At 45.4% G+C, this 24,293-nt stretch overlaps 1 protein-coding gene across 1 annotated transcript in view; it reads left to right on the top strand.

Annotated features, from left to right (window-relative positions):
- Nucleotides 1-100: 100 nt before the first annotated feature.
- The window catches only part of LOC109926942 (rootletin), a 77,112-nt gene continuing 52,919 nt past the window's right edge, over nucleotides 101-24,293 (top strand). Inside the window, exons 1-9 of the mRNA XM_048614893.1 lie at nucleotides 101-127; nucleotides 630-768; nucleotides 1,236-1,384; nucleotides 10,763-10,954; nucleotides 11,618-11,701; nucleotides 13,035-13,135; nucleotides 14,613-14,778; nucleotides 17,907-18,013; nucleotides 19,197-19,424. Coding sequence (XP_048470850.1) covers nucleotides 101-127; nucleotides 630-768; nucleotides 1,236-1,384; nucleotides 10,763-10,954; nucleotides 11,618-11,701; nucleotides 13,035-13,135; nucleotides 14,613-14,778; nucleotides 17,907-18,013; nucleotides 19,197-19,424 — 1,193 coding nt within the window. The remainder of the gene's footprint in view (nucleotides 128-629; nucleotides 769-1,235; nucleotides 1,385-10,762; nucleotides 10,955-11,617; nucleotides 11,702-13,034; nucleotides 13,136-14,612; nucleotides 14,779-17,906; nucleotides 18,014-19,196; nucleotides 19,425-24,293) is intronic.

The raw sequence follows: 24,293 nt of genomic DNA, 5'->3' as shown, positions 1-24,293 counted from the left end.
ACATTCCATGACAAGGCACTATGTAGCTGCCAGGGAGAGGAGCCCTAGTCTATTGACCCCACTTAGTAGTCCTCACAATGTCCAGCTGAGAGTTGCTAGCATGGCTCAGACCAGGACTCTGGAGTCTGTATAATTCAGTATCACACCAAGGATCACCGAATGGTTACAATGCAGAGGGAGGCTAATTGGCCCTTTGAATCCTTGCAAGAGCAACACAACTCTTCCCACTCCTTCACCTTTCCCTGACAGCCTGGTGGCTTTGGCTGTTTGGACAATTATCCAATTCTCTTTTCAAAGCTCCAGCTGAACCTGTCTCTACACATCTGTCAAGTAGTGCACTCCAGATCCTAACCATTTACTGAGAAAATTTTCCTGAAGTCTCCTTTGTTTTTTTTTGCCAATTGAGACTGGTTCTGCACCAGTTTGAGTAAATGGGGGCATCACAGCTTGATATTTGCTTAGTTGCCTTTGGGGACTCAGTTGCATGGAGGATATTAAACTTGATTTTTGCCCAGGTCCACAGTTCCGTGCTGAGAATAGCCACAGCTTTCAGGAAGGCTGGAATCACAGACTAACATCTGAGTTTGTCTGGGACGACACTTTGATAGGTTTCTCAATTTGTTTGACAGACATTACAGAGCACGGTGCAGAGTGCAGAGAACGGGAAAGACATTTTATTTCGAGGAGATACAGAGGGTTCTCCTCTGACCAGTCTTTCTGCCAAAATACGAGAAATTGTCACCAGAAACCTGGAGGAGGAGGTATCAGGTAAGGACAAAGATAACGAAGAGCCAACAGTATAAAAGACCACCTCCCTGCTGATTCTTTTAAACTATAACCAACAGTGCTTCTGCAGCCATAGAATTGGAATGAAACTTGCTCTGCAGAACACAGATAATTAGGAAGTAATCCTTACTCTGTTAAATAAATAGTAAATTACAAAATGATCTTTTAGTCTGCTGCATAAAGCATAACATTGTGTGATGCATAGTGTTTGCACATCATTCTGAATAAATAGTAACTCTGTACAGTCAGACAATGAGTAATCCTTACTCTGCTGAATACTATGATGCATTGCAGAAAGCATTGATGTCATTAGGTACACAGTCTGGCATTCAGGATCCATCATCTCCAGGAATTGTGAGAAATAGCCCATGCCATTTTTTCTTGCTCCCCCGTTTGATTTAGCTAATTAATCTTATGTACCCTTTTGATGTTGGCTCTCTCCGCTGTAGCATTGCCCCTGGAGATGACATCTATGCTGCCTCTTCAAGAAGAGAATCGTATTTTGCAACAGGAGTTATCCCGTGTGGAGGACCTCCTGGCTCAGAGCCGAGCTGAGCGCGATGAACTGGCGATTAAATACAATGCCATCAGTGAGCGGGTAGGTGAACCAAGGGCACCTGAGGGTTGACACAGTCTGAAATAACAGATTTTCTCCTGGAGACAGGTTGGACAAGATTAAGTGGAGGTGTCATGAACCAAAGTCTGGATGAGGAAACCTTTTTCAGTGACCGATATCAAAATTATATTTGCATCCACTTCTTTTAAGAGTCTAAGATGTCAGCATCAGGTCCTCAGGACTTTAGCCTTTAGGGCTAAAAAATTTCCCAAGACCTTATCCCTGGTATTGGTACAAAAACAAAGTTGCTGGAAAAGCTCAGCAGGTCTGGCAGCATCTGTGAAGGAAAAAACAGAGTTAACATTTCGGGTCCGGTGACTCTTCCTCAGAATTGATAGTGGCTGGGAAAACGTCAGTTTATATGCAGAAAATAGGGAGGGGGGTGGGGTAGGGAGTAAACGATAGGATAGAGCCCGAAGAGAGAGAAAGACAGTTAGATAGACAAAGGAGTTGCTAACGATCAGGCTGGGAGGGTGAATAGTTGTTAATGGGGACTGTTAGTGACTAACAACAGGGGGTGTGTAGTGGCAGGCTATGTGGTGACAAAGCCTGGTGTGTGGGGTGGGGGGCTGGGACAGGGGAGAGTTTAGGCCCTAAAATTATTGAACTCAATATTGAGTCCGGAGGGCTGCAGGGTTCCCAAGCGGAAAATGAGGTGTTGTTCTTCCAGCTTGCGTTGGGCTTCACTGGAACACTGTAGCAAGCCAGAGACAGAGGTGTTGGCCAGGGAGCAGGGTGGTGCATTGAAGTGGCAGGCAACGGGTAGTTCAGGGTCTTTTTTGCAAGTAGAATGTAGATGTTCTGCAAAGCGGTTGCCAAGTCTATGCTTCGTTCCCCCAATGTAGAGGAGACCACATCGTGAGCAGCGACTTCAGTAGACTAGATTCTGGGAAGTGCAGGTGAAGTGTTGCTTCACCTGGAAGGTATGTTTGGGCCCTGGGATACTGGGGAGGGAGGAGGTAAATGGGCAGGTGTTGCACCTTCGCTGCTTACAGGGGTAGGTGCTGTAGGGCTGTGGGGAGGTGTTGGGGGAAGGAAGTGTGGACCAGGGTGTCCCGGACAGAACGGTCCCTGTGGAAGGCAGACAAGGGAGGGGAGAGGAATATGTGTCTGATGGTGGTATCTTGCTGGAGGTGGCGGAAATGGCGTCTGATGATCTTCTGGATGTGGATGCTGGTGGGATGGTAGGTAAGGATAAGGGGAACCCTATCGCTGTTGCAGGAGGGAAGAGAAGGGGTGAGGGCGGAAGCGCGGGAGATGGGTCGGACCTGGTTGAGGGCCCTGTCGACAATGAAGCTGGGGAAACCTCGGTTGAGGAAGAAGGTGGACATTTCGGAGGCTCCCTTGTCAAAGTATTGGTGATTGTTTTAAATTCCTCCCCACTTCCTTTCTCTTCTCAATTTTTAAGTATCTTTGAGAAGTTTTCTTCCACAGTGAAGACAGACAGAAAATACCTGTTCAACAATTCTGAATTTAAGGTGCTGTGATATAGGAGATGCTGCCTTTTGGCTGGTACATTAGACTAAGGTTCCCTCACATTGATAAAAAAGGTCCTATGACAATATTTCAAAGGAGAGCAGGACTATCTTCTCCAGTTTATTCCTTACACAAGACCTAAGGGAACAAATGATCAGTCACTAATGCTGGTGGTGGTTTGCTGTATGCAAATTGGTTGCCAGGTTTCCTTCAATGAAATGGCAGCTACATTCCCAAAAAAATTCTTCATTGATTGTAAAATAATTTGGGATTGAGCTGGTGAAAGGCGTTGTATTGTTCAATTATTCCTTTCTTTAAGAAATGTGGTTTTGACCCTACAGCCTGGTTTTTGTTCTGTTGACGCTGATGTGTGTGGAAGAGACTTGGTAGCAAGATGTTCTCCCACTCATGGTGGTTGCCCCGTGACCTAGCACAGTACCTTGTTAGGGATGGAAAGCCATGTTTACGCTAATGCGGAGTCATCGTCTGTTCAGAATGTGCTTAGGTTTCATTAACAAGGTGAATGGTGGCAGTGGCCCAGGAGCAGTCGACCTGCCTGGGCTTGCCTTTCCTTTTGAGTAATTCATCGACATGTTCAAACATGCCTTAGTATAGACCTGAACTTTAGCATCACTGAATACTTTCAATTTAAGGCATTGGCTTGTGATATGCACGCAACACCTCCCATTCCAAGCTACTGCAGTATCGGCCTGAGTTTTAGGTTTCACTTTCGAGTTTCCTATTAGGCTCCATTGGTTACTGCGATGTTCTGTGGGGTACTGAGCCATAGAGACTGGCGGTGAGCGCGTGGGGTGTTCCAGAGCTGATACAGTAGATTTGGAGGCATGTCACAATCCACTGTAACACAAACACAAATTGTAAGAGAAGTCATCGATATAGAATCCCTACAGTGTGGGAGCAGGCCGTTCAGCCAATCCAGTCCACACCCATCCTCCAAAGAGCATCTCACCCAGACCGACGCCCCCTCCCCCCATCCCTGGGCCTTGCATTTCCCATGGCTAATCCACTTAGACTGCACATCCCTGGACACGGCAATTTCCCATCTAACCAATGCACCCTTTGGACTGTGGGAGGAAACTGGACCACCCGGAGTTAACCCATGCAGACACGGGGAGATGGTCACCCGAGAGTGGAATTGAACCCAGGTCCCTGGTGCTGTGAGGCTGCAGTGCTAACCACTGGGCCATTCGTTATCCTCTACTTCAAATATTTATCCAGCTTTTCCTTGAAGGTGATGGTCTATGCTTCAACTACAAATCATTGGTTCAGTGAAGTAGATTGCTAGGAAGAGGGGAAATCAGAGTGGTTCTTGTCCCTGATCACCAGATCAGGCATTGTGTTCATTTATTCCTGTTGGGAATGTGGGTGTTGCTGACTGCCCTTGATCTGATTGGCTCTCTCAGCCATTTCAGAGAGGAGTTAAGAGTCAACCATGTTGCTGTGGGTCTGGAGTCACATGGAGAGTTAAGGATTGCAGATTTCCTTCCCTGAAGGACACAGGAGAATCACATGGGTTTTTACAATTGGCAATGGTTACACGGTCTCTATTTGACTAGCTATTCCAGATTTCAGATATTTTTTAAAAATTGATTTTAAATTTCACCATCCATCACGGTGGAGTTCAATCTTGTGTTCCCTGAACATTAGCCTGGGATTCTGGATGACAAAACAAGTGATACTAAGAATATATCATCACCAGCCTGTTTGAGTGAATGAGGCCAGGATTAAGGAGTTGGCTGTAAGGTCTGTTTCGATCAAATATCTTCAAGGTCGGATCACAGGCATGAAGAATAGTTAGCTACCAGAGGGTAGCTGATGTCTGTGTGGACTCTGGTGGAAAGAAAATAAAAAATTAAAACCTGGAAAAGTGACAGATAGGTTTGAGTTTGAAAAAAGCAAAGCATTGGATTTCACTTGTAAAAACTAACCATAGAGTCATTATTGCCCAGAAAGAGGTCATTCACCCCATCAAAGAGATAGTAAGAACTGCCGATGCTGGATTCAGTGATAACACAGCGTGGAGCTGGAGGGTCACAGTGGGCCAGGCAGCGTCAGAGGAGCAGGAAAGTTGACATTTCGGGTTGGGACCCTTCTTCAGAAATGGCGGGTGGATGGGAGCTCAGAAATAAATAGAGAGAGGAGGGTTGGGGCTGTGGAAGGTAGGTGGGATATAAAGGTCAGTGTGCCCTACCACTACTGCGCCCCCTTTATCTGCGGGTTTGATAGTGAGGTTAGGGTTGAAGCAGAGGGCTGCACGTTCCGTGGGGGAGAGGTTGGAGTGGGGGAGAGGTTGGAGTTAGTGAGAGTGGGTGGAAAGGTTCAGGCGATCGATGTCGCGATCGCAGTTGGAAATGAAGAGGTCGAGGGAGGGTAGGAGGCCATGGGGTGGTGTCCAGGAGGAAGGGGGCTGTTGGAGGTGGGAAAAGGGGAATGTAGAGTGTGGGTTAGACTCGCCATCACATCTATGCCGGCCTTCCACAGAGCAGTCTAGGGCTATGAGAATTCCCTGCGTTATCTGAGTCGTCAGCCAGTTAGTTTTCCTTCCTGTGCCAGTTCATTTTCTTCTTCGGCTCACTAACCATCTGTTTGCACAGCCTTCATAGGCAGAAGTTCCAGGATGTTAATCCCCACTAATCCCCTCCCTCAGGCTGTATGCCAGGAAAGCTTAGAGCCCTTTGCTTGATCCCTGTTTTATTAATACAACCCAGCAATCAGCTGACTTCCAGTTCCTCCAGCAGCCGCTTCCCCCCTCCCCTTGTTTTTTTCACATCGACAAGAGCAACACAATTCTTTGCTTGGTTGCCATGGCAACATCCTCCCAGGGAGGCTGGTGATGTTCCAGTGAATGGCAGGGTCTATTGGTATGGAAATTTCGAGAGGAAAGCAATAAGACAGTCAACCATCTGGGCCTGCAGGGACGGGATAAGGTAGCAAAAATAATTCTGAGACCTCCCGCAGTGCGGTCTGCAGGAATTCATGGCTTTGATGTTTCTGAACCATTTGAGGGGGAGAAAAAAACAGATCTTGACTTTCTAACGGACCGCTGTATTTTAACGGTTTAACCATAATGCGGCCAGGCATCTAGAAGGTAGTTTTCTAATTAGACATGGAACACGGAAAGCCATGGAATTGAATTACAGCCGGGGTGAGTACAGAAAGGGACACACTGCAGCTTTCTGCTTCTTAACGTTATGATGGTTTTGGGCTACAAAAGAACATTTAATAGAAGCAGGAGTAGATATGTGACCTCTTGAGCCTGCTGTGATTGACATTCAGCTCCAATTTAACAGCCTTAAATATATTCAGTATGAACGTACAAAGACACGAATCAGAGCAGGAGTAGGCCCTTAAGCCTGCTTCACCATTCAATAAGATCATGGCTGAACCGATCATTCCACATACCCGCCCACCATGATAATATTTCACCATCTCACTTGTTGAGAATCTGTCTATCTCGACCTTAAAAAATTCAAGTTCTTTGCTTCCACCATCTTCCATCAGGGAATTGTGAAGACTGCCAATCTTCTGTGACAAGAAAAAACATTTTTCACATCTGTCTTAAATGGGTGACCCCTTATTTTTAAACAGTTACTCCTAGGTCTAGATTCTTCCACTAGATGAAACATCATTTCACATCCACCCTGTCGAGATCCCTCAGGACCTGTGTGCTTCAGTCAAGTTCCCCTTTTACTTTAGTACATATGAGCCTAGTCTGTCCAACCTTTTCTCATGAGACAACATGTCTATCTCTTTGCTGTTTCCAACATGTTTATGTTTTTCTTTAAATAAGGAGATCAATGCTGTGCACAGTATTCCAGGTGTGGTCTCACCAATGCCCTGTATAACTGAAGCACAACACACCTTTATGACATCTGTCCAAATCTAATCCCTTGTCTCTCTGTGGTATTTAGATTAAAAGCTTCCCTACCTCCTGGTTATGCAGCTCGCTAGAATACTGGCCCCAGCCTAATTTCGGTTTAGACCATCCCAAAGGTACAGTCCCATTCTCCACAATGCCTGAGTAGTTACCATGGAGACAAGCAAGAGGCTTCAAAACACATGAGAGCTTGGCTGCAGCATTCCTAATATCTCTGAATGGCCCAGCTTGCCCCGGAAATAGCCTGAAGCCCTCACAACCTGATTGGCCATTTAGCCTGAGGCTCAATGTGAATAAGAGAGTCTGAGGGCAAGTAATTGTGTGTGGACTGAAGAGTTATGTGCCAGGTGTTGCTATGGAAACTTCAGTTTGTTGGGCTGAAGATGTGAAGGTGCAGAGAGATCCAATTCTATCAACATGGGTGCAGCAGTGATTAAAATGTCAGTCAGTGAGCGTTGGTACATCAGCGCATGAGGAGAGTGAGTCCATCAGTAATGAATCTCTGTAACATAGTCCCAACCAGCACACAAAACTCTAGCACTGTACTTATAATGAAACTTGAAGAGTTCTATTGTAAAGTAACCTTGAGGTGAACCACATTGGCAATTAATTTAGTTTTAAAAGTTATTTTTGTGTTAATATTAACTCCCTTGCCCCTGTTACAAAGAAGAACAAAGAACAGTATCGCACAGGAACAGGCCCTCCGGCCCTCCAAGCCTGTGCCAACACATTTTGCCCTTCAATACTAAAAGAAGACAGGATCCATATCCCTCTATTCCCTTCCTGTTCATGTATTTGTCCAGGTGCTTCTTGAATGCTGCTACTGTGTCTGCTTCCACCACCTCCTCTGGCAGCGTGTTCCAGGCACTCGCCACCCTTTGTGTGAGAAACGTGCTTCGTGCATCTCTTTTAAATTCACCTCCCCCCCAACCCTCGCACCTTGAACCTGTTTCCCCTAGTAATTGACTCCTTCATCTTGGGATAAAGCCTCATACTTTCCTCTCTAACCATGCCATTCACAATCTTATAAACTTCTGTTAGGTCGCCCCTCAACCTCCTGCATTCCAGTGAAAACAAACCCAGTCTATCCAACCTTTCTTCATAGCTAAAATCCCCCATAACGGGCAACATCCTGGTAAATCTTTTCTGCACCCTCTTCAAAGCGTCCACATCCTCTAGTAGTGTGGTGACCAGAACTGTACACAATATTCCAGGTGTGGCCTAACTAAAGTTCTATAAAGATGCAGTGTAACTTGTTTATCTCTATACTCAATGCCCCTTCCAATGAAGGCAAACATGCCATAAGCCTTTTTTACTACCTATCTACCTGCGCTACCACTTCAGTGATCGGTGGACCTGCATACCCAGATCCCTCTGCACGTCAGTACTCCTAAGGGTTCTACCATTCACTGTATAATTTCCACCTGTACTTGACCTTGCAAAATGCATCACCTCACATTTGTCTGGACTAAACTTTACTTGCCATTTTTCTGCCCAGGCCTCCTCCTGATGTAAATCCTAATGTATCCTCTGACAATCCTCCTCACTATCTGCAATCTTCGTATCATCTGCACACTTACTAATTAGACCATCTACATTTTCCTCCATATCATTTATGTAGATCACGAACAGCAGAGGTCCCAGCACTGATCCTGTGGAACACCACTAGTCACAGCCCTCCATTCCGAAAAGCATCCTTCCACTGCTACCCTCTGTCTCCTACGACTAAGCCAGTTCTGTATCCATCTTGCCAGCTCACCCCGGTACATGTGACTTCACTTTTTGTACCAGTTCGTCATGAGGGACCTTGTCAAAGGCTTTACTGAAGTCCATGTAGTCAACATCAACTGCTTTTCCCTCATCAATCGTCTTCATCATTCCCTCAAAAAACTCGCTCAAGTTACCTTTTCTGTCTGTCACAACCAACCTTGTTATATCTTTTCTTTATGCTCTCTCTCTAAGTGCAAATTATTCCCAGTTATTCCTGTGCTGCCAACTGTTATCTGGTGTCTTCCTGTGAAGTTTTCTTGCAAACACCAGTATTAACTGGGCTGTTCCCAGTCTTTTCATTGTTGAGCTCAATAAGCTGCTATGGTATTTGTGCAAGACAGGCAACAGATTTGGGAAGCTTGGTGCAATGTTGTCAGTCCCAAGGCCTAGCAAGCATTTTGGATGGAAGTAGTTGTGGGTTTGGAAGGTGCTGTCTAAGGATCTTGTAGAGAGTACACATTGCTGCTAGTGAGCGTCGGTAGAGGAGGTGCCTCTCTGACATTAACATGTAAAATTTAAAGTGCCTGGTTTTGGGGATTGTGATGGGGATAGAGAACAGGATGGCAGACAGGGAATTAAGAGTAGGAATAAGCGAGTCTTTTTCCAAGTGGTAGGCAGTGATTAGTGGGGTACTGCAAAGATCGGTGCTTGGACCCCAGCTATTCACAATATATATTAATGATTTAGCTGAGGAAATTTAATGTAGTATTTTCAGGTTTGCAGACCCCACAAAGGTGGGTGGTAGGGTGAGCTGAGAGGAGGATGCAGAGATGCTTCAGTGCAATTTGGACAAGTAGGATGAGCGGGTAAATGCTTAGCTATTGAAGTATTATGTGGAGAAATGTGAGGTTATCTGCGTTGCTGAAAAAAAATAGGAAAACAGATTAGTATCTGAATGGCAATAGATTGGGAAAGGAGAGATGCAGTGATACCTGGGTGTCCTTGTTTACCAGTCACTGAAAGGAAGCATGCAGGTGCAGCAGGCAGTGAAGAAGGCAAAGGGTGTGTAGGCCTCATAGTGAGAGGATTTGAGTACAGGAGCAGGAGATGTCTTGATGAAATTGTACAAGGCCTTAGTGAGATCAGGTGTGGAGTAATGTGTGCAGTTTTGGTTTCATTATCAGAGGAAGGATGTTCTGGCCATGGAGGGAGTTCAAAGAAGATTTACCAGACTGATTCCTGGGATGGCAGGATTGATGAAGAGAAACTCAGTCAGTTGGGACAATCACTGCAGTTTAGAAGAATGAGGGATGATCTCATAGAAACCCATAAAATCCAGGTCAAGACAGGGTAAATACAGGGAACAATGACCAGGGAGTCTAGAACCTGAGGTCACAGTTTAAGGATACAGGGTAGGTCATTTAGGACTGAGATGGGAGGAGAAATTTTTTCACCCACAGTGTGGTGAGCCTATGGAATTCTCAGCCACAGAAAGTGATCAAGTACAAGACATTGAATGTTTTCAAGAACAGGCGACATGGTGGCTCAATGGTCAGCACTGCTGCCTCAGAGCGCCAGGGACTCAGGTTCAGTTCCACTCTTGGGTGACTGTCTGTGCGGAAGTTGCACATTCACTCCAGGTGCTCTGGTTTCCTCCGGGTGCTCTGGTTTCCTCCCACAGTCCAAAGATGTGCAGGTTAGGTGGATTGGCCGTGCTAAATTGCCCCCTACTGTCTAGGGGTGTGCAGGCTAGGTGGACAAGCCATGGTGAATACGGGTCTGCAGGAACAGGGTGGAGGTACTCGGTCTGGCTTGGATGCTCTTCAGAGGGCTGTTGTGGGCTCAGTGGACTGAATGGCCTATTTCTGCACAGTAGGGATCAATGAATCTAAAAGACGGAATTTGACACTGTTCTTGGGGCTAAATGGACCAAAGTATCCGGGGAGAGAGCAGGATGATCAGCCATGATCAAATTGAATAGTGGAGCAGGCTTGAAGAACCAAATGGCCTTCTCTTGCTCCTTTTTTCTATATTTCTATGTCACCCAAGCAGCATGCCAGCACTCAGCGGAAGACTTAGAGACTTGGCACGGCCGGGAAATGTCTGCCGTTCAGGGTCAGCGCCTGGAGGATGATGTTTTATTGCTTGTCCATGGGATAGAATGGACCATTAAACAATCTTGTTAACCGGTTCTGACTGTAAGGAGAAAATGAAACTGTCCAAGGTGTACTTGTCCCAGCCTTGACTGATCCCTCACGCTCTCTCTTTCCTCACAGCTGGAGCAAGCCTTGAAGCTGGAGACGGGGGAGAGGGAGCGCGAAAGTCTGGAAAACAAGAGCCTAGCGCAGCAGAACATCGAGCTACGGCGTCGCCTGGAGGAGGAACAGGCTTCTTATAAACGCAAGCTTCAGGCCTACCAGGAGGGTCAGCAGCGGCAGGCCCAACTGGTCCAGAAACTTCAATCCAAGGTACCGGGATATGAACCATGAGGTTTTCTGAATGAGAGATAGTAGGAACTGCAGATGCTGGAGAATCTGAGAATTTCTGGAGAAGGGTCTAGGCCTGAAACGTCAGCTTTCCTGCTCCTCTGATGCTGCTTGGCCTGCTGTGTTCATCCAGCTCTACACCTTGTTATCTCTGGTTTTCTGAATGTGTGTCTCTTGAGTTTCTCTTGTCTGTCTCCACCAGTTTTCCTTCCTGCTTTCACAGTTGTGAGATGGAGTTCCTGTGGCTTCCAGTTGCTGGTATTCATACGGATCAATTAAAAGAGCAAATTTTTTTTAACTGAAATCAGAAAGGCAAATATTTGAACATTATCTACAGCCAGAGATTCCCCCTTCCCATCTTGTGTATTGCTCTAATCCATGCTTGTAACATTGCTCACTGACAGAGAGACATACCTTCAAGCCACACCAAGGATAGTTAAGACTGAAGGTTGAGAAACAGTTGTAAGCTATCTGGGGCCTGATGGTACAGCCCTTTGGATAGTTGAGCTGAGACCTGCCAAACAACTTTCTTCAACTGTGTCAATGTTGTCCTTGTGAGGTTCTGCCCACTAGTGGATTGTGGGTTTGCATTATGGAACGGTTCTTGTTCATTGTGGGACTGACTGTGTCTGCTTCAAATGGTAGGTCCTTCAGTACAAGAAGAAATGTGGTGAGGTGGAGCAGCAACTGATTGAGAAAGCCACAGAGCTGGAACAGCACCGACTCTCTGTAAGTGCCATGGGGGGAGTTTGCTCCAACTCGTCCTTTACATTTGAACCCCCAAATAACATGCAAGGTGCCCAGAGGTTGTGTTTTATCACACTGCAGCTCTTGCACCATGAAGCAGGCCTGTTTTGGAGTAGATATGTAGTTACTATGGTGATGAGGGCCTATCTGAGTTAATCCGCTGTGTGGATGTTGTTTCCTGAGCTCTGGGGAGGGCACTGCCTGCCGTATTAAATTGGGGCAGATTTGAATTCTTCTCAATCAACTTTTCATTCTGCCATCTTTGACACAAAGGCTTTTTGTATGTAGATCAATTTAATTCCTTTCCAAAGTTATATATGAAACATTTGTAGAAGTTCATTACAATAGAATTGAAGAGTGGTAAGCGGCATTCAAATATCTGATTCCATTTATGTTGCATTTACATTTATATCACATTAAACGTTTTCTGATGCATCCATATCAAGGGGTTTTACACTGGTTCCTTGCAGATCACTTGATGTGCTATGGAAGCTGGGAGGGTCATATAAGTCATCTTTTCCCCGTTGAGCCTCTGTAACAGCTTTCCTGTGCTGTCCATCAGCACATAGTCCTGGAGCTTGTAATGTGCCGGTCAGCAACATTTGGTCCTCACAGTTCAAGACCAACAAACATCTTTCACCAAGTTGATGGCGCCCATCCCAGCAGATGTCGATATTTATCTTCTTGTATGTCCCCAGGACTAGTTCGTAAAGAAAAGTGTGATTTGAGATGAACCTCAACAAGAACTGTCCCCTTTCTTTCCAGAAGCCCTTGGCAAACTCACATTCTGGAAGGTGATGGTTTCCTAGCCATTGCGTCAAGGATTACACTGATTTTGAATTGCTTAAAAATAGCAGGCATTCTGATTTTTTTTTTGTTTCATTGATTGTTAGAAAGTTTAAAAGCCTACCTGGCACCCCCAAGTACGCACTAATCTCATTGCTGTGAAAATTAAGATTTTGCTGCATTTTGTAGGATTAGCTTCCAAGATCTGACTCCATTGCAGATATCCATAGGGCTGAGAGGAATACTGGTGGATTCAGCAATTTTTTTTGTGTTGTCCCCAGCTATCTGACTCTAATGCCCATTGGGATCTGGATGAGACTGTGAGGAGGCGAACTGTTGAGCTTGTAAAGTTGGATGTGTATCCTTGCAATTTTCTTCTGGTGGGGGTTTACACTGAAATGCAAAGTGCAGAAACGCAGAGAAAACCACCCTGAACACATTTGCCGCACAGTGTGACAAACAACGCAGTTCATCCCCCACAGTTTCTGCACAAGTGTTTTAATTAAAGCCCACGGTATTGTCTTTGCAGAGCCAACTGGACCTCACAGAGTCACGACTGCGGCAGTCTGAAGAGGAACAGAGCAATGAACTGGAAAACACCCTGATCCGCTTGGAGGAAGAACAGCAGAGGCAAGTGGGGGAAAATCACATGAATCTGAGCCAGGGAGTGGGCAGGAGGTGATTTCCCACATGTAGCGAATTCCCAAACCCTTCATGTTGAAACCCATTTAGGACTTTGCTGCACAGAACTGTCAGAGAAAAGCTCCACACAAGCCCTCCACCCATCTAGATTGAGTGTGTTAAAGCCAAGATCCTTTTCCACCTGCAACTATTACAGAATTATGACCATATACCAAACCAAAATCCCTTCCCAGAACTGATCCAATGTTCTACTGTAGACAAAGAGTTTCCAACACATGCTCTATTTCTCTGTCTTTCTTTTATTTGTCTTTCTGTTTCTCTGCCTCTCTTTCTCTCCTTTTCTCTTGTTCTTTCTCTCTCTTTTTGCCTCTTCTCTCTTTTCTCTCCAACCTCAGTGTCTTCTATAATTATCCCAATCTCAGGCTCTCGTGAAAATATTCCCACAATTCCAGACAATCCTGTATCCTCTCCCACAATCCCAAACACCTTGTGTATATTCCCACAATCCCAGTGATATGGATATTCTCACAATCTTAAGGATCCTGTTTAAATATTCCTACTGTCCCAGGGTCACAATCCTACGGAGGCCTTATAAATATTGACACATTACCAGGGGCCCTCTTAATACCTGCAGAGCTCTGAAGTAAAGGCAGGAAAAATAGAAAATTCTCTGTGGATCTGGAAAGGCAAACAAAATTAATGTTTCGGCTTGATACCTTTGGTAGAATTTCTCTTTACAATCAATGAAAGAAAATTAGTGGGTCTGGCCTCTGATTCCAATGGAAAGTCGAGTCCTCGAGCCCAGAGCTGTGAAATGGACTGAGTGGACTTAAATTCTTAAATTGTCTTAAATTCTCTTTCTTTAAAATTTCTTTTCTTTATTATTGTGGAAGGTCTGTTATTCTGAACTTTTATTTCTTTATTTTTCTAATTTATTATTATGATTTTGTACTCTTGAAGGTCTACAATGCTGGACTTATTATTTCCTTATGTTTCTAATTTTTTTTCCTAAGAACTCATACTCGTGAATCTGTGCCTAGGTACCTCTGTACCTAAGATGGCGCCTTAAGTGGCAACTTGTAAACATTTTACTGTATTCATATAAGTACATGTGAGAATAAAGCTAATTCAGTTCAATCCAATATTTGCTCTTTCTGCTCGAATCCACATGGTTAGTTAGTGCTTTGTTGGGTAAATTTTCTCCTTTTACTTTCTATGACTGTTCACTCAGCCTGAGCTCTTTGACTGACTTGTTCATTGTAGGCCATTGACATTGAGCACAGAGTCAGCCTGAGCTTTGGCCTAACCACACAGCCCAACACCCGAGCTCTGGAAGTCTCCGCTGCGCCATTCCTCACTGACACAGTCCAGGCCGAGAATTTGTTGCCTGAATCCACCATTTGTCTGTTTCTAGAGTCACAAGCAGCCTGGTCTGATTTGACGTGTCTGTCCTTTGCGTTTTTAGAAGTGCCAGCTTGACTCAAGTGAACTCCATGCTCCGGGAGCAGTTAGACCAGGCGAACTCTGCCAACCTCGCCCTGAGTGAGGATATTCGCAAACTGACTGCCGACTGGACTAAGGCACGGGAGGAACTCGAGCAGAAGGAGGTGGAATGGAGACAGGAAGAGGAGGTACAAAACATCTCAGTGCATTTACACCCAAGCCCGCACCATCCTTTCTCATATGTCTGCATATTCAGTAAGACGTAGATGCTGCTGAATGCAGTCTGGCCACTGCAATGTACAGGCAATGAATATTATATGGGAATAGTGACTTACAGAGGTCATTAATTGGTAATAGAAGAGACTGTTGTTAGACGCATGATATATGGCAGCGTGTGTATATATTATAGAAGAGGAGGTCTTAAAATGTATAAAGGTAGATAAATCCCCCGGGACCTGATCAGGTGTTTCCCAGAATTTTATGGGAAGCTAGGGAAATGATTATTCGGCCTCTTGCTGAGATAGCTATGAGTGAGATGCTGAAAGACTGGATGATGGCTAATGTGGTGCCAATATTTAAGAAAGGCTGTAAGAAAAAGCCAAGGAACCAAAGACCAGTGAGCCATACGTCAGTGATGGGTAAGTTGCTGGAGGGGTTTCTGAGGGACAGGATTTACATGCATTTGAAAAGGCAAGGACTGATTAGGGATAGTCATCATGGCTTTATGTGTGGGAAATCGTGTCTTGCTAACTTGTTTGTGTTTTTTGAAGAGGTGACAAAAAAGATTGATGAAGGCAGAATGGTAGACATTGTTTATGTGGACTTCAGTAAAGCATTTGACAAGGGTCCACATGGTAAACTGGTTAGTAAAGTTGGATCACATGGGATCCGGGGGAGCTAGCAATTGGATACAAAATTGGCTTGAAGGTAGGAGACAGAGGACATTAGTAGAGGGTTGTTTTTCAGACTGGAGGCCTGTGATCAGTGGTGTGCCACAAGGATTGGGGCTAGGTCCATTGTTTTTTGTCATTTATGTAAATGATTTGGATGTGAAAATAGGAGGTATGGTTAGTAAGTTTGCAGGTGACACCAAAATAGGTGGTGTAGTGGACAGTGAAGAAGATTACCTCAGAGTACAACGGGTCCCTGATCAGATGGGCTGATAGGCTGAGGAGTGGCAGATGGAGTTTAATTTAGATAAATGTGAGGTGTTGCATTTTAGTAAGGCAAACCAGGGCAGGATTTATACAGTGAATGGCAGGGCCCTGGGGAGTGTTGCCAAACTAAGAGACCTTGTGTATAGGTGTATAGTTTCTTGAAAGTGGAGTCGCAGGTAGACAGGGTGGTGGAGAAGGCTTTTGGCACGCTTGCCTTCATTGGTCATAAGATTGATTTTAGGAGTTGGGGTGTCATGTTATAACTGTACAGGACATTGGCGAGACCACTTTGGGAATACTGTGTACAATTCTAGTTGCCCTTCTATAGGAAGGATGTTGTTAAACTTGAGAGGGGGCAGAAAAGATTTACAAGGATGTTGCTGGGACTAGAAGAATTGAGCTATAGGGAGAGGCTGAATAGGCTGGGGCTATTTTCCCTGGAGCGTCAGAGGGAGAGGGGTGACCTTATAGAGGTTTATAAAATCATGAGGGGCATGGATAGTGTGGGGGAGTCCAAAACTAGAGGACATAGGTTTAAGGTGAGAGGGGAAAGATTTAAAAGGACCTGAGGGGGAACTTTTTGACACAGAAGGTGGTGCGTGTCTGGAACAAGCTGCCAGAGTAAGTGGTGAAATATGGTACAATTACAGCATTGAAGAGGCATCTGGATGTGTATATGAATAAGAAGGGTTTAGAGGGATATGGGCCAAATGCTAGAAAATGGGACTAGGTCAGATTGGGATGTCTTGTCGGTGCAAATGAGTCAGACCGAAGCTTTATGACAGTGTGATTCTAACTAATGGGGTACATTGAGACATGATGGGGAATGGAGTGTTAGCGAGTAGACAAACTGCAGAGTATTAGGAAAAAGAGCGTATAGATAAAAGAATGCATTCTGGTGCACCTCATCAATGTAACAATATCTGTTATGACCCTCAGTGTAAGCGTCGAGCCTCAGTACAACCCTCCACTGGAATTTCAAAGGGTCAGAGGCGACTTGATTGAAATGCCTTAGACCCTGAGGTGACCTGACAGGTTAGGTATGGAGAGTATGTTTCCCCTTATTGGTAAATCAAGATCGGCGGGGGAGGGCATTGTTTAAAAATAAGGGGCTGCCAATTTAAGACAGATGAGGCAATTTCTTTTCTGAGGGTTGTGAGTCTTTGGAACTCACTTCCTGAAAAGATGGTGGAAGCAGAGTTTTTGAATATTTTTCCGGCAGAGCGAGAGAGATTCTTGACGAACAAGTGGATGAAAGGTTACAGGCTAAGGTGGGACTTTAGATTAGAGTTGAAATTACAATCAGAACAATCGTGATCTTATTAAATGGTGGAACATTAAATGTCCTAGTCCTGCTGTTTGTTCATCTGTTTGTATATATGATTTCTGATATATCCCATGACCTCAGTGTAACATTCTCTGTTGCAGCTCTCCGTGTAATGCTCGATCTAACATTCTCAAACATACCGCGCATTTGATACTGTATTAAGGTCTGAAATGGCTCATCCTCATCATTGTATCGTAATAGAGTCATGCAGCATGGGAACAGACCCATTGGTCCAACCAGTCCATGCCAAAGATAATCCCAAATTAAACTAGTCCCACCTGCCTGCTCCTGGCCCACATCCATCCAAACCTTTCCTATTCATGCACCTATCCAAATGTCTTCTAAACATTGTAATTGTACCCGCATTCACCACTTCCTCAGGAAGTTCATTTCACGCACAAACCATCCTCTGTGTAGAAAATTTGCCCCTCATGTCTTTCTTAAAACTCTCTCCTGTCACCTTAAAAGTGTGCCCCTTGTCTTGAAATCCCCCATCCTAGGGAAAAGACAACCACCATTAACCCTATCTAAACCCCTCATGATTGTATAAACCTCTATATAAGGTCACCTCTCAACCTCATATGCTCCATTGAAAAATGTCCCAGCCTATTCAGCCTTTCCTTTAAACTCAAACCTTCCATACCTGGCAACATCCTGGTAAATCTCTTCTGGACCCCCTCTGGCTTAGACATTTCTCTCTCCTCTCAGTCTCTTGATTTCTGATATACCCATTACCTCACTCTGAATTCTCTGTTTTTTTGTTGATGCTAGTCTAGAATATTGAGCTAGTGAATATTGAGCTTTAATCTTTCTGTATCTTTTTTTATTTTAGTCCTTTAACACGTATTTCAGCAACGAACACAATCGCCTGTTGACACTGTGGAGACAGGTTGTGGGCTTCAGACGTCACTTCTGTGAGATAAAATCGGCCAGTGAGCGGTGAGACACACAGCGACAAAGTTTAAACAGAGAATACTGTGGGAGAGGGGGCAGAGGGCAGTGCACACTCCGGGAATGGGTCTGCTCATGCCTGACTTCTGTTTGATTGAGATTGTTATTACTGTACTCCCTACAAAGTCCTGGTTATGGTGGAGGAAGGTGGTGGATTTAAGGAGAGACAGAGTTTGTGTTCCTGTCTCCAGTAACCATCCACCAACTCTTTCAATAGTCGGTGTGGTGCGTGATGTCAAAGCAGGACAGTGTGGAACTTTAATCATGAACTCCCCTTGGTTGCACATACAGTGGTGAACCAACAAGTGTAGCTGGTTAAAAGCTGATTGGAATGGTTAACACTGAGTTTGTCGGACGACAGTATGCAGTGTTGCAGAGCCCATGTGGGGAAATCAAGTTAAGGTGCAGCAAAAGATGGAATCCAGTGGGAATGGTTTTTCCTTTTGAGAAGGTGTTGGCAAGCTGCCTTCTTGAATTGCTGCAGTCCATGTGGGCTAGGTACACCCAGAGTGCAGTGAGGGAGGGAGGTCCAGGGTTTTAGCCTAGATTGCTGTGTGTTTTGGGCCACAGAATACAGCAGACATGATGTTAGGGCAAACTCCATGAGCTCTTCGATCGGAGTCAATGGTTGAAGCAGAGATCTTGTTAGTTGGGTGCTTGATGAAAATGGGGATGAAACTATATGAGAATAGGATTATAATTAGAGCCAGGTCTACCGTGAAAACCAGCACAGGATGATGGGCCCAATGACTGCCTTGTGTGCTGTGTCATACTATCATTCTGTCAAGGTTAACTGAAGAATGACCATCTGCATGACATATTGGTGAGCAACTGATGCCTCTAGATCACATGACCACATATCCAGGGGCAGGGACTATACCGACAGGGCAAATGACAGGCAGAATTAATTCACCTTTACAACCCTATTTAAGTTCAACTGAGGACCAGATCCTGATTCCAATGACCAGAAGTAACTGAGAAGAGTGTGGGGATGAGGGGGTTGTTATACCTTAATTTACAAGAACAAAGAGGGCTGCAGGTTGTGCTTGCTTCTGCAGTAAGGGGACTGTTTCTCCTGTGCCTGTTTCTGTGGAGTGGGGAGAGGGCAGAAGAGTGGGACTGTCAGGAAGGCTCTTTTTGTCCGATTTGAGACAATCTCAGATTTCCTCAGGGATCTCTCCGAGCTGCGGAACGATCTGGCGAAATCCTCGCGCACGATCCACGCGTCATGCCTGAACCTGAGCGGATACCTGCATTTGTCGGAGAGCAGCTCCACGGTGACGCTGGAGAAACAGTCGATCCAGCTCGCTCAGCTCGAGGAACAGCTCCGGGACAAGGTGCGGGAAATGATCCAGCTCCAAGCCAAGTACGACCGGGAGAAAGCCGAGCAGAATGCCAGGTCTGTGTGTGCGCGCGCACGTGTCGACGGTCAGTCGGTCACTTTACCCCCCTGGGATGTAAAAAATGTGTGTGAATTGAATGTCACCCAGGTTGATGCTCCCTTGATTTCAGAAGAGCACAGGAAAAATAGACACAATAGGCTATTCAGCCCCTCGAACCCGGTACGCACATTCAATACTCATCTTCTGCCTCAACTCCACATTCATGCTCTTTAAGATAGAGATGAGGAGGAATTTCTTCTCTGAGGATAGTGAATCTGTGGAATTCTTTACCACAGAGGCCTGTTGGGACTAGATCGATCTGTTTATTAAGGGCTGAGATAGATTTTTAATCAGCAAGGAAGTCAAGGGTTACATGGAAATGGCAGAAAAGTGGAATTGAGATTATTGGATCAGCCATGACCTCATTGAATGGCAGAGCAGTCTCAATGGGCTGAATGGCCTACTTCTGTTCCCATGTCTTCTGATCTTCCCAACATCCTGTGATTCCCTGAGAGATCCAGACTCTGCCTCTTATAGTTGTAAATATATATTCAGCCATTGCAGCGTCCACAAATCCTTTTTGGTGGAGGTCCAAAGATTCGCAATTCCACGAATGAAGAAATTCCTCTTCAACTGAGTCCTAAATAACCAGCCTCTTATCCTGGGACCGTGCCCTTGTGTTCTAGATTCTGCAGCTGGGATCAACAATTTCTCAGTATCCAAGCTGTAGAACCCCTTCAGAATCTTGTGTGTTTCAATGAGATCAACTTTCATTCTTCTAAACCTCAGAGTATAGACTCAATTTACCCAGCCTTTCATCGCAGGACAATCCCCCCCTTTCATTCTAAGGACCAATTTAAAATTAGAATTTAGAATTAGGTTTTATTGTCACATGTGCTGTAGTACAGGGATACACGAGTACAGCGAAAAGTGTACAAAGTCACCATTTCCAGTGCCATCTTAGGTACAAGGATACCTCGGTGCAAAACCTCAGGTACCTATTAGAAAATTGAAGAAATAAAATTAAAAGATCAGCACCAGAGTCCTTATAAAGCTAGGTACAGAGATGCCTAGGTACAAAATCTCACGTATAAATTAGAAAAATGAAGGTAAAAGTTTGGCATTGCAGTTTAGTGAATATATTCACTGTTTTGCCTCAAATCATAATCTCACCATACAATGTAGCATTGAGTCATTCAGAGCAGGATTCCTGCTACTGAGGACTGTCCAGCAATTCCTGCTGGATAGTGCAAGGATGTGGATGCAGTTGTGATTCCTATGGTAGTCAAATAGCTTGTTGATGATCACTTTCTGACCTCAGACAGAATGATTCACCTGGTGGATGATGTGCATGACATCGTGCACCCTCCCGCTCCCGCATCCCACTTGCTCTACCAGAGGTGATTACATGGGCATTGTTCTGGGAATGTTAGGGTTACAGCAATAAGGGATGGAGTCCAGGATAGGGAGCTGATGTCATGTTTTAAATTTCACTGCATTGGAAAATACATATTGCAAATTTTTGTCAATGTCCACTCCCCTTTATTTTTGTTCCATTGCTTGTTGAGTGTGGCAGCAACAGTAAATCTGGCATAAATCTGTGGTATGACTCTGGTCTAGGGGTCCAACTTTGACTCTGAAACAAAGTAGAGTGAAACTATCCCCTTCAGATGGGCTGTGACTCTGTATTCAGGCTGTTTGCACTAGCTACAGGCAATATGAAGCAAAGCCAGTTTGCATTAATGCTACAAAAAATAAATTGCTGGAGAAACTCAGCAGCATCGGTGGAGAGAAAGCAAAGTTAACATTTTGAATCCAGTGTCGCTTCTTCAGAATTTCTGCTTTTGTTCCAGATTTCCAGCATCCACAGTTCTTTGTTTTATATTAATTCTACAGTTCGTCCTGCAGTAATACAACCCCCAGTAGATTTTTTTATCTATGTAGTTTATGCTGCAGTTATCAAACCTGGCAGTAGATGGCGCCTGAAGATCACCTGAACTGGGCAGCTCCTCCTTCCAGCCTCTGAGCTGAAAGATGGAGATTTAATCCTCAGGGATAGTAGGAACTGCAGATGCTGGAGAACCTGAGATAACAAGGTGTAGAGCTGGATGAACACAGCAGGCCAGGCAGCATCAGAGGAGCAGGAAGGCTGACGTTTTGGGTCTGGACCCTTCTTCAGAAATGGGGGACGGGGATTCTGAAATAAATAGGGAGAGGTGGAGGCGGTGATAGAAGGTGGATAGAGGAGCAGATAGGTGGAGAGAAGACGGGCAGGTCAAGGAGGCGGGGATGAAGCCAGTAAAGGTGAATGTAGGTAGGGAGTTGGGATGGGGGTTGGTCAGTGGGGCAGGAGGGGCAGGTAGGTGGGAGGGAAGACAGACAGGTCAAGGAGGCGGGGACAAGCTGGGCTGCTTTTGGGATGCGGTAGGGGGAGGGGAGATTTTGAAGCTTGTGAAGTCCACATTGAGACCATTGGGCTGCAGGGTTCCCAAGCGGAATATGAGGTGCTCTTCCTCCAGGCTTCGGGTGGCATCGTTGTGACACTGCAGGAGGCCCAGGATGGACATGTCGTCTGCGGAATGGGAGGGGGAGTTGAAGTGGATCGCGACTGGGAGGTGCAGTCGTTTGTCATGAACTGAGCGTGGATGTTCCACAAAGCGGTCTCCAAGCCTCCGCTTGGTTTCCCCGATGTAGAGGAGGCCACACCGGGAACAGCGGATACAGTATACCACATTAGTGGATGTGCAGGTGAACATCTGTTTAATGTGGAAGGTTTTCTTGGGGCCTGGGATGGAGGTGAGGGGGGAGGTGTAGGGGCAGGTGTAGCACTTCCTGCGGTTGCAGGGAAAGGTGCTGGGGGTGGTGGGGCAAATGGGGAGTGTGGAACGGACGAGGGAATCGCGGAGAGAGAGATTTAATCCTGGTGTTTGCTGCAGCATTCATCAGTGTGACTCTGTCTGATATAACCCCTGGTTTAACTGTAATATATATCCAACCTCTCTCATAACCTGTACCATTCAGTCTTCTACATCCCTCGATGTAATATACCCTGGACCCTTAATTTTAACACACTACTGTGCAACTCTCTCTCAGTGTAATATTTAAACTGATCCTTCAGTACAATTCTGAGGAAGTGCTGCACTGTTGGAGGTGCTATCCTGCTGGTGAAACCCCGGCTCTGCCTGCCCTTCTCAGAAGGCAACACATTTGAATGGGATCAAAGGTTATGGGGAGAAAGCAGGATTAGGCTATTGAGTTGGACGATCAGCCCTGATCATGAAGAATTGCAGAGCAGGATCAAAGGGCCAAATGGCCTCCTGCTCCTTTCTTCTGTGTTACATGATAAACACCAAACAAAAAAAAACTAAAGAACTGTGGACGCTGGAAATCCAAAACAAAATCAGAAATTGCTGGAAAAACTGAGCAGGTCTGGCAGCATCTGTGGAGAGAAAGCAGAGTTAAGGTTCTGAGTCAAGGGACCATTCTTCAGAGCACCCTTCCCTAATTCATTTACTTATCCTGTTTTCTCTTGGGCTCATCCAATTTTGTTTTGCCTCCAATCAAGGCGACTCAAATTTAAAAAATAAAACAGGGAAGTGAATAAAGTGAATAACATCAGAAAGTGCCAGAGAAACTTGACAGGTTTAACAGCATTTATAGAGAGAGAAGCAATAGTTAATGTTTGAAGTCTGATGTGACTCCTCTCAGAGCAGGAGAAAAGGCGGAACAGTGATGAGTTTTATACTGTAGAGAAAGGTGAGTCTAGCAGGTGGAACAGAGCGAAAGGTTAGAAGGCAAGAGAGACTAGCAATTGTAGATGCCACAGAACAGAAGGCAAAGGGAGTGGTAATGGTTGTAGAGAAGTGGCAGAGAGCCAGAACAGGTGTTAATAGCAGAATCCCAGCCTCCACAGTATCTTGCTTTTGGTTAAGGTGAATAAAGAAGCAGCCCTGATTTCCCAGTGGCCCTGGGTATCGCTGCAGCAGATAGACCCAGACAGTGCCATGTGTCCCGATAGGTTTGCTGTAGGTTATCATCAATCTGAATATGGGTTAGACTTGCTCCAAGTTCATCTTCACCAGCCCATAGTGAGGGAGAGAAATCAACTTGGCTGTCCGCTCAGATCACCAATGTGTCACTCCATTCAGACAGACATGAGCTCTGGCTGAAGACAGAATCAGCTGTAATTCTCTAGATGACCACATGAACTTTCCGACGCTTCAGTCTGGTCTGACAGCGAGTGATTCACTTCACTGGAGCAGTAATAGATGCTGCTTGTTCCCTGTCCTGGTGAGGATCAGCATCTCGAGGACAGGGAGGGGAACTCTTTCAGAAGAAACAAATCTGTGCAGACAGACAGACAGACATAGTGCAGCTGAGTTATTGAATGCCACTGGGTTAATCATAGTATCCCTACAGTGTGGGAGCAGGCCATTCTGCCTGTCGAGTCCACACTAACCCTTCGAAGAGTATCCCACCCCCTACCCATTCCCTGTAACCCTGCATTTCCCATGGCTAACGGGCAATTTAACACGGCCAATTCACCTACACATCTTTGGACTGTGGGAGGAAACCCACGCAGACACGGGGAGAATGTGCAAACTCCACACAGACAGGCACCCGAGGCCCTGGCGCTGTGAGGCAGCAATGCTAACCACTGAGCCACCGTGTTGCCCAATACTGAACAAATGATGCTGTTATTGACTACAGTTTTCCAAATTGATTCTTTTATAGCAATCTAAAAATCTAGTCTAAAAGTAAAGCAGAGCACTGCAGATACTGGGAGTGTGAAGCCATAACCAGAAATGCTGGTAAACCACAGCACAGGTTGCATTTATGGAGAGAGGAACAGTGTTAGTGGTCGGTGGTGGTGGGGGTGGGGGCGG

Source organism: Rhincodon typus, chromosome 31 (genome assembly GCF_021869965.1).
Source record: "Rhincodon typus isolate 14 chromosome 31, sRhiTyp1.1, whole genome shotgun sequence".
In the NCBI taxonomy this organism is placed as follows: Eukaryota; Metazoa; Chordata; class Chondrichthyes; order Orectolobiformes; family Rhincodontidae; genus Rhincodon; species Rhincodon typus.
This window is presented reverse-complemented; position numbering and strand designations above follow the sequence as displayed.